Genomic DNA, 17,411 nt, shown 5'->3' with positions numbered 1-17,411 from the left:
TTTGGATAGAGAATGATATAAATCAGTTATACTTATTAATTATTTTAATTATACTTGAAGGGGAGTGTTGAAAGATCCCAATCCCAAAGCAACACAAATGTCAAGTTAGCAGAAGATTTCAGATTTAGTAAACTTTTACCAAGTCATGAGGGAATATTTTTTCATAACAAAAAAGATAGGGGATTTAGTCTATACCTAAGATGCTTGAAACTAAGAAACCAAATAAATGAAAACATCTTATGTGCTCATTCAATATCTTGAAACTTAACAAAATGCACATTCATTTAATTTTACTTATGGTAAAAAAATGTCTGTTATTGGAATTAGATGTTAATAGCCCAATTATAAAGATCTCATGTTGCATATACATGGAGGATAAGGTCTTACCATTTAATACGTTGAAAGAGAGATCTAGGGACTCCATATTTGATAGATTTCCAATGGTGGATGGTATTGGACCTTGAAACAATTTAGTTAAAAAATAAATAAAGATATAATCAAATTTCTTTGCTTCTAAAAATGCATAGCATATGACCAGCACATAGGCCTGCAAATTTAATCCGCGGGTTTCGGGTATACCCGATCCCGACCCAATACCCGACAGGTTTTGGGTACCCGAAACACGAAATTATGGGTTCGGGTAGTTAAAGTTAGGGTTTTTCGGGTTTAGGGTACCCGACTAATACCCGATTAAACCCGATTAATTATGTATTTGTGATAAATATTAAGGTTCTTACTTGTTATCTTTTGAAAATAGTATATAATTATGCTTTCTCCATTTCATTTACATGTTCATTTAATGTCTTAAAATTATTTTAATCTCTTTTATGTTTCAATTTATGCTAAAAAAAAATTATTTTAAAATTAAATAGTGTCTATTTGACTGATGTCTATTTTATAGTAGTATTGTGTTATTTTTAATAATTTCTATTCTCATCACAATATAATTTATATAAAGAAATAAATTTGAAATATAATAACTTCAGGTTTATGGGTACCCAATTAGATGGGTTCGGGTACCCGCATCGGGTATTAGGGTACTCGAATTTACATTCGGGTCGGGTATTGGGTATGATATTTTTAAGATTTCGAATTCGGATACCCGAATTTATAGGCCTACTAGCTCATCTATATGGAATGCATTGCATTCTTTATTAAAAGTGGAGTATTATTTAATTCAAACTGTGGTTACGATCATTGCTAACATCCATTAGATCGAATAATAAAATCATCAAAGGATATTTGATGATGCTAATTAATACGACTCTCCGTTCTAAAAAATATATGCATTTGAAATAACATGAAATTAATGCACAATTAGTAAAATAAGAGAGAGAATGAGAATGGTACTTAAAATAGTGGATAGTGAAACCCACATTATTATTAGTGTTTAATGATGGGCATAGTGGTATAAATTGTAAATAAATTGATGTATATGGGTAATGAGTTAGCGACAACATTCTATAAATAGAAATGCCATATTTTTATGGGACGACGGAAATTAGAAATTACACATATTTTTATGGGACGAATGGAGTACACCCTTCATCCTAGTCTAAGTGATACTCCCTATGTTCCACGTTGCTTGAGTCACTTTTTTTCATACTAGTTTTAGAAAAATTATAATGAATAGTTAAAGTGGCAAGAGTGTAAAGTAAGAGAGAGAAAACGAACGAGAAGATTCTCTTCTACATTATTCTATTTCTTATTTTACTCTCTTCCCACTTTAACTATTTTTTTTATCATTGTTCTACAATGAGAGCAAAAAAGAAATGACTCAAGTAACATGGGATGGAGGGGGTATATTTATATTTTGGCACACAAGAATTTTGATAGTAGTGTTTAGTGAATCAAATTGTAATGGTGAAATAAGAAAGCGAATAAGTAAAATATAGCAAGAGAGAATTGTAATAACCGCTCGTTTGTTTTCGTTCGGCTTATTTTGTAAGGGTTCACCAACATGGAATTGTGTCACTCTCTTGTTGCGTCATATTAAATAAGAACTCGTTACCTTGTGTTGCTTAAGGGCCGTTAAAAAAAATAATAATAATAATAATCAATGAATGAATAAATAGAGTTGGGATGAACTAAAACTACTCCATTACTATTTACGAGCCATAACTAACGAGAAAGAAGATGAAGAGTTCGTTTTCTAGCTAAGAAAATGCAACTACTATCAAACACACTCTAGCTTACATAGTGAAACACATGGGAAGTAAGAATTTAAGAAAAAGGAAATGGGAATGCTAGTACACAAATTTACAAGTATGGGCTAAAAGGCTAAGAGCTAAGGCCGACTCTTTTACTACACGTTGGGCCTCTTCTTTTCCGAGCCCAAGCCGCACATCACCGCGACCCCACCCGGTCAGCCGGTGAGCCAAGGCAGCGAGCCTACCTCCCGGGACAGTTGGGTGGCAGCCAAGTGTCTCTTTCTCCTGCAAAAGACAAACAAGTATATTAGATGCAAGGGGAACAAGAGGGAAATTGAGGAGTACTAAAGCAGCCAACAGATTTCACTTAAGGAAGATGACAATAATACCTTTGTTAGAGTAGACCAAAAGACTTGCCAAAGGAAGCAAAGTCAGCTTGAACTCCCCTGCTCCCAACAGCCCTGCATTCCTCTCGCTGTACCTGCAAGGAGGTCAAACAAAGTGTATTAATGCAAGAGTACTTATGCTAAACACAACACCAAGCTAAATTAAATAAAAGGGGTGGTGGAGAATCAACAAAAAGGATTGTGGCAGCAATATACCCTTAGTATACCATCAAAATGTCAGTTAAAGTTGCTGCAAAAGATCAAGGATGGGGGGGATATACTGCTGGATAGAGACAAGAGTTTCAGCAGCCTCATTTAAGGCTTACAAGTACACAATCAGCCTATAAAAATCCTCCCCACACCACATTCGAACTCCCTCCCACACTTCTCATAATAATCAGCAAAGTTTAGAGAGAGTAGAAAGCTTGGTGCCTTAGGAACCGATCTCAAGCAGTAACAAGGGCAGCCTCACTACATCAAGAGGTAATCACCTCCACACCCCAACACCTTATCTTGCATCATGTTTAGATCAAACACCACATAATATAAGGACTTAGGGGCACAAGTATAACCACATTAAGTTCAGCTTCATAACAAATAGTGCAAGCAAACCATAGTCTGTTTCATAGACCAAGAATAATAGCAAATCATAACTATCTCCCTACAGCATTCACACATAGTAGTTCATGAACTCAGCCCAACAATTAAATGAGCTCTATCCGAAGAGAAAATCAACAACATTTTATCATAGCTCCTGCCCAAACTCAAACTAGATAGACCAAGCTTAGACTAAAAAAAAAAAGAGGGGGGAAGAAGAACTTAGCTTCAAGGCCGACCGGTGGCGGCGGCGCTGGTCTGCACAGCAAGCCGAACGGCGTCAGCTTCAGCCGTAGATGGCAGTGACGGCGCTTAGATGCCGTGAAAGGATGAGAGGCAACAGCGGCGATCCGCGATGGCGGTGATGGAGGATTCGTCGGAAAAAGGCCAGGAGAACGCCGGAAGCAGGGAGGAAGAGAGGCGACGCCTCTTTCCTGTTGGCGACCCCGCCGGTGAAGGATGAAACGACGATGGAACGGGAGGGCGCGACGGAGATGCCGAGGGCTCCGCCGCGACTCAAATTGAGAGCGCCTCACGGAGCCGCGACGACAGCTCCGCCTCGCTGAGTTCACGGCCGGCGTCGACGCCGGTTTCGGAAGGCGGTGGAGACGAAGCGAGAGTTTTTGAGATGAGGCTAGGGTTTTGAAATTGGGGATTTTGTTCTAAGATGAGTTTGAGACCGAGGGTTGTGAGGGAGGGGCATCAAAATCTCCGGCGACGCAAGAGAAGCGCCGACCGGAGCTCCTAGCGACGGGCGACGAGGAGGCGCCGCCTCCTTCTCCCGCTTAGGGTGTCGGTCGAGAGAGTGAAGAAATGAGGGAGAAAGAGAGAGAGGCCGATGGATAGGGTAGGGAGTAATTGGGCCAATTTCTTCTTAATTAATTTGGTATTGGGCCTCCCTTATTTTTATTAGGTTGGGCCACCAAATAATTAAAGTATGAACCAAGAATTTACTTAAATCATGGGCCTTTATATGTTATGGATTAATTAATAGTCCGCAGATTAATTCCACGAAGATAAGTCTAATTTTTTTCCGGAAATTAGCAAGAGTGCTCAAAGGATTAATATTAAGAAATTACGATACGCTAACGAGTATTTAGACCTCGAGCCAAATTTTTTTTAGTATGTTTAAATAAATGGCATGGGAGGTAGCACCCTCTAGTTAAGTGAATAATTTTACTAATTTAATTAAATCTACTGATTTAATTAATATTCAAAAATTCTAGGACTCTTCTAGAAAATTTAAAGGAAGAATAAAATGATCATCGCACTTAGGATGCATTCATGTCTAAGCTTGATGGATATCTCAAAAGTCTAATTAAGTATCTTTTTACTTTCCTAAAGGGACGTCTTCGAACGTCATCTAAGACCAAGTTAAGGAAATTCCGGAAGGAGCTTTAGCTTTTGAGGTGGGCATCCTTTCGAAATGTGATTTTAGTATGAAAATGTGAAATCCTTGTTTAAATATGTTGTCATGCCATGTTTTGTTTTATGATTACCTATCTGCTTGGCTACGCCAATTTATGTTAAATCAAATTCGGGTCCCAGTAGGGCCGCAAACCCTACTCGGACTAGTGTACACATAAGGGGACCGTGAGCTAACAAAAGGGGTTGGCCGGTCCAGTGACCGTCGTGGAATGTGGCCACATTCCCGGTTCACACAATGATCAGATATGGTATATCTATGTTACGTGATTGCGCAATCAAAATCTTTATGAAAGGAAAAGTATTTAGAGACTCGGGCCTTTTAAATAAAAACCCCGTAGATCTCTCAACTGTGGCTTGACAATTAAAAATCAAAACTGTTTTTGGCAATGTGCTCACTGAGTATATCAAATACTCAGCCCTGCATGTTTCTTTTTAAATGTGCAGGTTGAACGTGGACGGGCAGGCGATGGTGTTGGGAATAAATCCTCGAATAAGTCAATAGGTAGCCCAGGGTAGTATGTCTCCATACATACTGCCTTGTCTTGGACGTTTCCGCTGTAATAGGATTCTATGTTAGAATGATTGTGAATCTAGACCGCACTCTGACTTTATGTTGTCCCATTTCACTTTCACCTGCGAGACTTTTGTCCTAGGGTTCATCTTATAAATCATGTTTATTTTTCATCCCTTGATTCTAAGGTGCTATTGAATCACGTTTAGATGCAGTCACTATCATTAGGAAGTTAGTGGTCGTGACAAGAATAAAGTAAACAGATAGAAAGAGAGAAAAAAAGTAAAAAAGTGAATAAAGTAGGAGAGGTAAGAGCATAAAGTAAGAGAGAGAGAGGAGTTAACTAATGCCCAGAAGGAAACGTCTCACTTAAGTTGCAATATCTCAAAAAGGAATACGTGTCACTTAGGCTAGCTAGGCGGAGGTAGTATATTGCATGAGAATGCTTACCATTTAATTTGTTGGAATTAAGCCATAAGTAACGCAGATTTGATAGATTTCCAACGGTAAATGGTATGAAACCTTCAAAAAATTTATTTGAAAGATAAGAAGGATATATAACAAATTACTTTATATCTAAAATTGCGCATGCATATCATCTTGTAATATAATACTCCCTCCGTTTCATAGTAGTGGAGTCATTTTACCATTTCGGTACGTTCCATAATAGTAGAGTCATTTCCATTTTTAGTAAAAAGTCAAAACATTTTTACTCACTTACTTTATTCTATTTTACTTTATCCTTTCTTCGTCTCTTTACCTTTTTCTTTTTCTAATTTATTCTTCTTTTATTTACCCCACCACTTAACACGATTTTTCTTAAATTCCGTACGGAAAATAAATGCCTCCACTATTGTGGAACAAAGGGAGTAGTATATTTTACGGTCATTCAATAACTTGAAACTTAACAAAATGCACATGCAAGTAATTTTACTTATGGTAAGAAAATGTTTGTTATCGGAATTAGATGTAATGCACATCCAGTCAGTAAAAACGTCGTCGACGCCAAAAATGGGTTGAAAACTTCCTTTGTCAGAATAATTTGAAATTCACACAATGTTTGCGAATCGAGCTAAGAAATCAAAGTCATCGCGACAACGTTTAGGGGGCGAAAAAGACCATTTAATTTGGAGGATGGGATCTTACCATTTAATTTGTTGAAAGAGAGATCTAAGTTCTGTATATTTGATAGATATCCAATGGTGGATGGTATTAGACCTTCAAACAATTCATTGAAAGATAAATAAGGATATAGACATAATTTCTATACTCCTAAAAATGAACCAGCATACATCTACGAGGAATTCATTGCATATTCACCAAAAGTATAATTTAATTTTAACTATGGTTATGAACATTGCTAATTGCCATTAGAAAGAATAAGAAATTTAAAAAGAGATATGTCAAGTTGCGAATTTCTAGCGAAAGCTCACCATTTAACTTGTTGGACTTGAGCCATATGTAACGCAGATTTGATAGATTTCCAATGGTGGATGGTATGCGACCTTAAAACAATTTATTTGAAAGATAAGAAGATTATAAACCACATTTATCTACATCTTAAATTGCACATGCATATCATGTTGTGAACTAATATATTGTGGATATAAGCTCACCGTTTAATTTGATGGGACAAAGCCATAACTCATAAGTATAGATTCTCAATTGTGGATTGCATAAGTTGGTAAAAGATGTTCGTAAAAAGTTTTTCTAAATATAATTTTAGATAGAGAATGATATAAATCAATTATAATTTGCAAGAAATGTTTGCTATTAGCATTAGATGTTTATATCCCGAGTAGCTAAATATGGGTCCAGCTTGCTTAAATCAAGTACAGACACATAATTAAATATCTTTAGGGCTTGTGATTGTAAGTTTTATGTCTCACATATGTGACATGTGATAGAATCCTAAATAGAATTGGATTTTTAGTATAATACATATATTTGGTATACGACACATTTTACCCTAATTAATTGACTATCAATTAATTATTGTCACATATCAACTAATCAAATAATCATGTTATATTGCTCCAAAGAGAATATATATTCATATATATATATGTGTGTGTCAATTGATTGCCAATGAATGGAAAAGATTGATTATATAATCTTTTTATGGAATGAATATTCATTCCCTTGGCCATCAAGTAAAGAATCATGCGTATATATTATTAAGATTTGATTAGAATTGATTGTGATCCATTAGTAATATTAATAGACGGAAGATTATATTATTGGTCAATAAGAAACGTATTTACTAATTATTTTGGGCCTCTTTGATGGAAAGGGCTTTTAGGGTTTGATACTTAGGGTTTGTCCTCTCTCTGCCTATAAATACAAGTGTGGTGATCCCATCAAAACACACACATTAAGAGAACACATAAACGAGGGAAAGAGAGAGAAACAAATCCTTGGAATTGGAGTTACGCCACTACGCCAAAGAAAGTCCGGGGAAGTTCGTCTCCTCCTTCCTCAATCGCTTCCGCTATGGATCGCCAAGGTATGTTTCGATCCTATTATGTTTATGGTTGTACGTGAAATACATGTTGTTCGAAGATCTTGCTTTATTTATATTCAATTATGTAATCTTGAATATATGATGATAAATAATGTTCAATATGTGGTATCAGAGCATGGTTGAGAACTCATGTATTTTCGTATGATTGAAAACCATATTTGTGAATTTATTTTAATAAATTGCTATGAATGAATCGGTGATTTTAATATGTTGGCATAGTATGAATTCTGAATCCAATTCATGTATTACGTGACTTTAAAAATGAATTCATATGCCTAATTGAGCAATTATGTATTGATTATTACGTCTATGGATTTCATTCTTTCGTCTCTGTTTTGTTTATCACATTAAATAATTATGTTTTAATATGCATTGTTTCTGCACGCATCGAGAGAGTGGATGAAAGGAAAGGTAATAATTATGTTTTAATTATGTTTTAATATGCATTGTTCGTGAACTGTGATATATAGTTAATCTCTTTATCAATTAAAGATTGTTTATTTTGTATGATTATACTTTGAAATATATTGTTTCCATATTGATTCTATTTATATATATGAAATTGATTTGGGTATTTTGATTGTGTATATACTTTATGTAAATTGAGTTTGAATATATGCATTGATGAATTGAGATTTCAATTAAATGTCTTATGATTATGAATCTACCGAGACGGTGGAATGAATGATTACATAATTCAATTCTCATTTTAACATGTATTTTGATTATATTATGTTTATTTTGCAATCACCAAAGTGAAGCAAAATAAGGAGAGTCTATAATCAAACTCATATTATAATTTGTTTAAGCAATTAATCTCTATACATTCTTGATTATATTATGTTTATTTTACAATCACCAAAGTGAGGTAAAATAATAGTTTATAATCAAATTAAGTGAAAATCTGCTTAAGCAATTAATCGCTATACATTCTTGATTATATTATGTTTATTTTGCAATCACCAAAGTGAGGTAAAATGAGAAGAGTTTATAATCAAGTTAATATGAAAATCTATGTATGCAATTAATCATCATGCTTGTTGTGGCTATTCATTATCTAAATAGTTTGTTTGTTATAAGGTCTAGATTCCCAAAGGAAATAGTCTTTGCAACATAATAAACACTTATGGAGTTAATAATTTAAATTGGTGTCGATTACCCAAAGGTAACGCCAATTTATTATTACTCAATTATTGAACTAAGATATGAATATTAAAAGCATGATTTTTATTATTGTATGAAGACTACCCAAAGGAGTTTTCATAATTGCCTCATGATATGGGTTTTCAAATTAATGTTCGTGTTATTATTCAAAGCTTTTATATGTGAGCATTCATTTCTTAATTGCTCTTATAATGTAAAAACATATATTTTTTGCTACTAGTATGTTTATCTCAAATTTTCCCGCACTTAATGGAACTAACTTCTCTGAATGGAAAGAGAAACTTAAGTTCACTCTTGAAGTAATGGACTAGGACCTAACACTGTTGAATGATAAACCAATTATTTTATGATCAAAGTAGTTGGCTGATTACCCATAATACTAGGGAAAAATCTAATAGGACTAAGTTTACAGTTCATTAGAATATTCGTTGCAGATAAAGTCTCTCAACGACTGACATTGCAAAAGAATGTTTGCAGAATGTTGAGGATCGCTTCACAACTGCATATAAAGTCTATTGCAGGAAAACTTATGAAGGATCTCATGAGCATGCAATATAATGGTTCTCGGACTATGTACGAGCATGTGATGGACATAAATAACATCTCTTCTAAGCTGAAATTAGGATTATAGGTGAATGAGGATTTCCTTGTCCAATTGACCCTAATTTCCTTACCTCCTCAATCTGGACCATTCCAAATTGATTCACTATAAAAGATTAGTGGACTCTTAGAATTGGGAAACGTATTGGTCTAGGAGGAGCATAAGATGAAGAAGTATGGAATGGGTGCATCTCATGCTCACATTGCAACCGAAGGAGCATCTAAAGGATAATATTCATTCGAATTTATCATTCTTATGGCATAAAGGAACTGGATCATATTTCTAGTGAAAGAATTAAGAGGCTTATAAAGGATAATATTCATTCGAATCTATACTTTACAAGCATTACAGTTTGTGTGGATTGTATTAAATGTAAACAAACCAAACACAATACTAAAAATGCCATAAGAAGCAATGAGCTCCTTAAATTATATATACAAATATTTGCGGACCTTTGATGTCTCGACTTTTGGTGGATAAAAATATTTTATCACCTTTATTGATGATTTTTTTTCACGTTATGGATTTATTTATTGCAAGAAAAATCTCAGGCACAGTTGAACATTTTATGACTGAGGTTGAAAGACAATTAAATAGAAAGGTGAAAATTATTCGATCTGATAGAGGTGGTGAATGTTATGGTCGTACCACTAAAATAAGTCAATTACTTGGACTTTTTGCCAAATTCTTAGAAAAGCGTGGCATTTATGCTTAATATACTATGCCAAGTACGCCTCAGCAGAATGATGTTGCTAAGAGACGAAACTGAATTCTCATGGAAATGATTAAAAGTATGATAATTCTACCTTACCCATATTGTTGTGTGAATTTATGCTCTTAGAACCGCTATTTATGTATTAAACCGGGTTTCTAGTAAGGTTGTACCAAAGACTCTCTTATGAACTTTGGACAGGTAGAAAACCCAGTTTGCAGCACCTTCATATTTGGGGCTGTTCAGCAGAAACTAGAGTATACTCTTCGCAAGAAAAGAAATTGAATTTTAGACAGTTAGTGGTTACTTTATAGGTTACCAGATAAATCCAAAGGGTAAAGGTTTTATTATCCTAATGATAACATGAGAATTATGGAAACTGGAAATATATGATTCTTTGAGAATGGTGAGATCAGTGGGAGTTTTAACACTCATAATGCGGTCATTAGTGAAATAAGGGTAGATTTTCCTCTTCCCTCATTTCCTTAAGAATTAAGTGTGCCAAATATTGTTGAATAGCCTAACAATATTGAACATTTGAATGACTAATGATGATGCCAAGTTCATTGAACATAGGTGTGGAAGAAGCATCTCTAGAAGTGTCATTAATGTTTTCTTAATGAGAACGAATGTGGTCATTTCTGATGACTATGTGGCATATCTCCAAGAATCCGAATGTGATATATGAATACGTAATGATCCAGTTTCATATTCACTAGCCATTAAGTGTAATAATTCTAATAAATGGATTGATGCATGATGAAAGAGTTAAAATCTATGGATTGTAATAGAGTCTGGGACCTTGTCGAATTACCTGATAGACAAAAGTATATTGGGTGTAAATGGGTCTTCAAGACCAAATTCGACATAAATGGTTTAATCGAACGATTTAAAGCCAGACTTGTTGCCAAAGGTTATACTCATAAAAGATAGCATTGATTATAAAGAGACTTTCTCTCAAGTATCAAAGAAGGACTCACTTAGAATCATTTTGGCACTTGTAGCCCATTTCGACTTGGAACTACATCAAATGGATGTGAAAAACTGCTTTTCTAAATGGCGATTTGTAAGAAGAAGTCTACATGAAACAACCTGAAGACTTCATTAAGAAATGGAATGAAAATTTTTAGTCTGCAAACTTAAGACATCAATTTATGGACTGAAACAAGCTTCTCGACAATGGTATTTTAAATTCCATGACACTATTACTGCTTTTGGTTTTAAAGAAAACACTGTTGATCGGTGTATATACCTCAAGGTTAGTGGGAGCAAGTTCATATTTTTGGTTTTGTATGTTGATGATATATTGCTTGCTAATAGTGACATTGGATTACTACATGCACTAAAATTATCTCTCTAAAAATTTCAACATAAAAGATATGTGTGAGACATCCTATGTCATATGATAGAAATATCTTGTGATCAATCACGTGGACTCTTGGATTGTCTCATAAAAGCTACATAGATCGAATCTTTTAGAGAGATATGGCATGAGTGCTTGTTCTCCAAGTGTTGTTCAAATTCATAAAGGTGACAAATTCAGTTTGGATCAATGTCCAAAAACTGAATTGGAACGTAAGGATATGGAAAATATTCCTTATGCATCTATTGTGGGAAGTTTGATGTATGCTCAAGTCTGTACTAGACCAGACATCAGCTTTGCAGTTGGAATGCTAGGCCGTTACCAAAGTAACCCTGGTGTTGAACATTGGAGAACTGCAAAGATAATAATGAGATACTTAAAGTGAACAAAAGATTTTATGCTCACATTATGGAAATCTGATCAACTAGAAATTATTGGATTTCCATTAAAGCTAAATTTATGGTTTGCTTTGAAGCATTAATGATTGCAAAATTTTATTTCAGGCCTTGGTATTGTCTCCTCAATATCCAAGCCGTTGAAATTATATTGTGATGATAGTGCAATCGTATCTTTCTGTAAGTATGACAAGTATTCAAGGAGCTAAACACATGGAATTAAAGTTTCTTGTCGTGAAAGATGAAGTTTGGGAACAAAGAATATCTATATAATATATAAGCACACAGCTTATGGTTGCTGATCCATTGACTAAGGTGTTACCGCCTAAGACATTTATGGAATAAGTTAACAGAATGGGTCTTGGGTATGGAAACGTCTAATCTTTATGTTTCCATGTTGGTTCAGACACTTAAGTTATAGATATTTTGAATTCAATAAAGTTGTTTCTACTTTTCCTGCATATACTTATTATTTGATATGCATATGTACGTTTTTAGTATTAATGCAGGAGGTCTTGAAATAAGACAATTACGGACATAATTTATCATCATATATTCAAGAAGACATAATTGAATATAAGTAAAGCAAGATCTTCGAACATCATGTATTTCACGTAAAACCATAAACATAATAGGATCGAAATATACCTTGGCGATCCATAGCGGAAGCGATTGAGGAAGGAGGAGACGATTTCCTTGAACTCCTTTCGGCGTATGGCGCAACTCCAACTCCAAGGATTTGTTTCTCTCTCTTTCCCACGTTTATGTGTTCTCTGTAATGTGTGTGATTTGATGAGATCACCACACTTGTATTTATAGGCAGAGAGAGGACAAACCCTAAGTATCAAACCCTAAAAGCCCTTTCCATCAAAGAGGCCCAAAATAATTAGTAAATACGTTTCTTATTGACCAAGAATATAATCTTCCGTCTATTAATATTACTAATGGATCACAATCAATTCTAATCAAATCTTAATAATATATACGCATGATTCTTTACTTGATGGCCAAGGGAATGAATATTCATTCCATAAAAAGATTATATAATCAATCTTTTCCATTCATTGGCAATCAATTGACACACATATATATATATATGAATATATATTCTCTTTGGAGCAATATAACATGATTATTTGATTAATTGATATGTGACAATAATTAATTGATAGTCAATTAATTAGGGTAAAATGTGTCTTATACCAAATATATGTATTATACTAAAAATCCAATTCTATTTAGGATTCTATCACATGTCACATATGTGAGACATAAAACTTACATTCTCCCACTTGGCGAACATGTGGGACACAAAGTTTTCGATTCTCCCACTTGTCACACTTGACAGAGCCACAGTAAAATAGACATAATAAACATAAGGCGCGCATAATATTGGACTTTATAAATACTTTCATCATTGGTAAACATAAGTATTATATTAGAGAGACTACTAATGCGGGTCATGGCGGGCGTATATCATTCAATCGACATAGTTCCTTCCATGTACCACATCACTAATATCCACCCTAATATAATCTATAAGTGACACCGCGTCCGTAATTGTCTTATTTCAAGACCTCCTGCATTAATACTAAAAACGTACATATGCATATCAAATAATAAGTATATGCAGGAAAAGTAGAAACAACTTTATTGAATTCAAAATATCTATAACTTAAGTGTCTGAACCAACATGGAAACATAAAGATTAGACGTTTCCATACCCAAGACCCATTCTGTTAAAATTTTATTTTGGAGTGCCCGCGAAAGATCGAACCAAGGGGAACGATGTCCACAGAAATTAAAATAGTCCTTCTCAAAATAATTAACTCAAAGGAAGATTTTGTTTTAGTAAAGCAATGCAATTAATTAAATTCCTCAATCTAATTAATATGCGAGTTTCAAGAATTTTTCCCTAACGAAAGAATACAAGGAATTTAATAGGAGGCATGCATCCTAATGAGATATTGTCTTGAGTCTAATTAGTATGTTGTTATGTTTATGTTTTTCACAAAGGACTATCTCCGTGAGTTAAGATTAGAGCAAGAAAATTCAAGTTAAGGAAATTAAGCTAACGAGGTGGGCTTTCTTGTTAAAGGTTCAACTTTTACGAAAAGTATTTACGAGCTTTCTATTTAAGATATGATTGTGGGCTTTCAAACTAAAGTATTTTTAGTGAGCTTTCAGATTATAGTATGTTTACAGTCTTCATGAAAAGTATTTGGTGCTCTTTCTATTAAAGATATGATGTTAAGTGCGAGCTTGCTATTTAATGTGCAGTTTTATGAAAAGTGCTATTTTCATAAAGTGAAAGTGATGTGATTTATAGTATGATGTTATGTGTTGCTTTACGAGTGCTTGTGAACTATTAGCCTTTGTCGATTTTTATGTTTGATTTTGACCGATAGAAAAATGAGTTTATGTTTCAAGAATGTTTTTATGAGAAAAATAAAGTTGCAAAGGCTATGTTAAGCCAGGTTTTTTTTTGAACAAATGCCTATCTGTACTAGACCAAGAGTTTCAGTTTCAATTGAATTCGGGTTTGTAAGTGGGATGAGCCCTTACTGTCACACCCCAACTCTTATGACATATGCACTTACTATAAATAAATTCAAAATTTAAAATAAATAATCCACAAGCCAAGTAAATGAAACGCACATTTTATAAATTCAAAAAACCAACATTTATCAAGTACATATTCCAGAACATTCTAAACCATAGTGGGACACTCTCACCACTCTATATACTACACATTTATCTACATGCAAAAATGATGAGGAAGAGAAGGTTGCCAAAATTTGTCAGCCGCCGACCCTGATAACATGTGGAGTTCCTACGACCCACATCAACCAAAAACTTCACTGATATCTTATTCCTGAAAAATATTAGTGGTTTATATGAGCCACAACTCAGTGTATATAAACCTACCTTTAATTCCACATCTCAAAATCAAACATATTCTTTAATCAATATATATATAACAATAGGGATGTATTCAAATCCTTTTCATATCTTTTGTCCTTTTTCCTTCTTAATCCTAGCCCCACGATTTTGTCATCTGACGGTTAGATTAATGCCACGTGTCATTTAATAATGCACATTTTCATTCTAATAATGCACAGCGGCTAATAATGCAACATTATAGACTAATAATGCACATTTTCATTCTAATAATGCACGGCGGCTAATAATGCAACATTATAGACTAATAATGCATTGATCACAACCATCCAATTTAAGGATCCAAGGGCTGAGATTAAGAAGGAAATAGGACACTTAGGGTGCAAAGGAGCCTAACGCACCCATATAACAATAACCAACAAATATTAGAAACAATTTCATATACATATGCATATGCCACTCTGTTCAGTTTATTATTCTGTGACAAATCAAGTCTGGTATCTGCCTGGGATTTCCATTGTATACGACCCGAAGGTCCCTTTTTATTATTTGACCTTTCCACGAAGGCTCCTCTTTGATTTGACCTTTCCACGAAGGCCGCTCTTTGCATTTTGACCTTTCCACGAAGGCCCCTCTTTGCATATTGACCTTTCCACGAAGGCCCCTCTTTGATTTGACCTTTCCACGAAGGTCCCCCTTTGCATATATTTCATTGACCTGTAGGTCCATTATCATTGTATATGACCCGTAGGTCTATTGTCATTGATATCAGACCCAGGGCAAGACAGTCACATATCCTCTTTAATCCAATGATTCAAGTAATTCGAATGCCATGTATAAACATATCAATTGCACCACTCACATATCCATATCATATTCCACCATCAATATCAAATAACACATAACCAATTTAGTCTCACATAATATACTTCAAATATTTACTCCAATTTAACACATAGCAATCAATCACATAAAATATGTAAAATTAAAAGTGTGATTTATACACTCCTGATTAAGACAAGAATCTAACCGAACTTCTATTTCCGTCTCCTGATTCACAACCATCCGTCCAAGCTCAAACCATGAATTTATTCTCTATAAATTTGAGATTCCCTGCTGTCCGTCGGCTTTCTTTTTCTTTTCTTATTCCTCTTTCTTCAGCTAAAATCGCCTAAACTCTCCACTCTTTCTCTTCGTATAATCACTTAAGTTTATCTCTCCCCTTCTGTAATATTACAATGCATCTCCTCTACTTTTATAAACTAAGACGTCGGTCTAACCCACTTAAATATATCATGCTAAAGTAATAAACGTGTGGCTAAGCTCCACTTACAAAATACATATATATAGCAAAACATTTAGATATATTCATAAATTGGGTGTTTCGATCAATACAAGATATTTAATCAATTAAAATTATGACAAGTATTATAACATGCATGCAACACATAAGTAGGGATTTAATTTGTACACGTATAGAATAGATATTAAGGCATGTCATCCTTCCTTTTCTTTAGTAAAAGTTACGTGTGTACACATGCACATTTTATAAACTAAGCACTAAACTTATATTTTCATGCACACTACAATAACATATACATATTAATCAAATAAACTAATTTAACTAGTTAACTATGTACATATATGTTTCGTCCATAAATATATAATAAAATAATATACACACATCCATTTTAACAATTTCCGTAAAATCAAAGCTATATATATATTCAACTATATTGAATTGTCATAACAATAAATATATTCTCAATGACAATATTATATGATGATATGCAAAATAATGCATGTTTCGGGTTAGGGATGTCACACATACATTCCGGTTCACCAGGAGTTAGTTGAATTCGGGTTTGTAAGTGGGACGAGCCCATACATTCCGAATCACCAGGAGTTAGTTCAGATACGGCATATGTTCCAGGAAAATAGATCGACAGATCGCTTTTGGCAAAGGAAAAGAAAAACGTTTTAGTGTTCTCGGATGTTTTAAGTTAAACCCCGAGTTCACTCAGGAGTGGCTTGACATAACTAGTTCAACCGAACTTTCTATCCTTAGAAAGTGCGGTCGTGACAAAAGTCCATCACCATGGGTCGTCTCCGTTGAATTTTGGGGGATCTAGCTGAAGATAGGGTTTAGAAAAATATGGAGTAATATTATTGAAAAATTTGGTTACTGAGAATATATTTTTAGTAGATTACTTATTTCAGTATATTTGAAGATATCAAGAAAAATTGATTCATTTTTACTCTATATATTGTGAAAGTAAGCTATTTAACTATATTTTATGATTATTTGTTAGGATTTGATTTGTGTTCAATATTCAAAAGTTTGATTCATTTTTACTCTATATATTGTGAAAGTAAGCTAATTAACTGTATTTTATGATTTTTTGTTGGGATTTGATTTGTGTTCAATATTCATTAGGATTTGATTTATTTTCCTCAATTTGTTAAGATTTGTTTTAATTTTTCTAGATATTTTTGCATTACCATATGTGGATAATATTTGATTAAAATCAGAATGAAGAATTAATCTAATTTATTTATAGGACTAGAGAAGTAAATGCACATGCACACTTAATACTCCATAATAATACGTATAATTATATGATCCATAAGTAGATAATACATCAAGATTAATCCAAACTTCAATAACTCTAAAACAAA

The 17,411-nt window shown here is 33.9% G+C and overlaps 1 protein-coding gene and 1 long non-coding RNA gene across 2 annotated transcripts; both read right to left on the bottom strand.

Moving 5' to 3' along the window:
- Positions 1-387: 387 nt before the first annotated feature.
- LOC125198321 (LRR receptor kinase SERL2-like) lies at positions 388-12,492 on the bottom strand (the record flags this gene model as incomplete). Its single annotated transcript, XM_048096690.1, has 5 exons — positions 12,480-12,492; positions 6,506-6,577; positions 6,219-6,290; positions 5,523-5,594; positions 388-459 (listed from the first exon to the last, which is right to left on the bottom strand). Coding segments are annotated over exons 1-5 (301 nt in total), but the record flags the coding sequence as incomplete, so codon positions are not given.
- On the bottom strand, positions 2,084-3,964 carry LOC125198322. The gene is made up of 3 exons (XR_007172383.1): positions 2,753-3,964; positions 2,540-2,631; positions 2,084-2,435 (listed from the first exon to the last, which is right to left on the bottom strand). It is a non-coding gene; the product is annotated as an uncharacterized LOC125198322 (long non-coding RNA).
- Positions 12,493-17,411: the final 4,919 nt, after the last annotated feature.

This window comes from Salvia hispanica, unplaced genomic scaffold (genome assembly GCF_023119035.1).
Source record: "Salvia hispanica cultivar TCC Black 2014 unplaced genomic scaffold, UniMelb_Shisp_WGS_1.0 HiC_scaffold_1365, whole genome shotgun sequence".
NCBI lineage: Eukaryota > Viridiplantae > Streptophyta > Magnoliopsida > Lamiales > Lamiaceae > Salvia > Salvia hispanica.
This window is presented reverse-complemented; position numbering and strand designations above follow the sequence as displayed.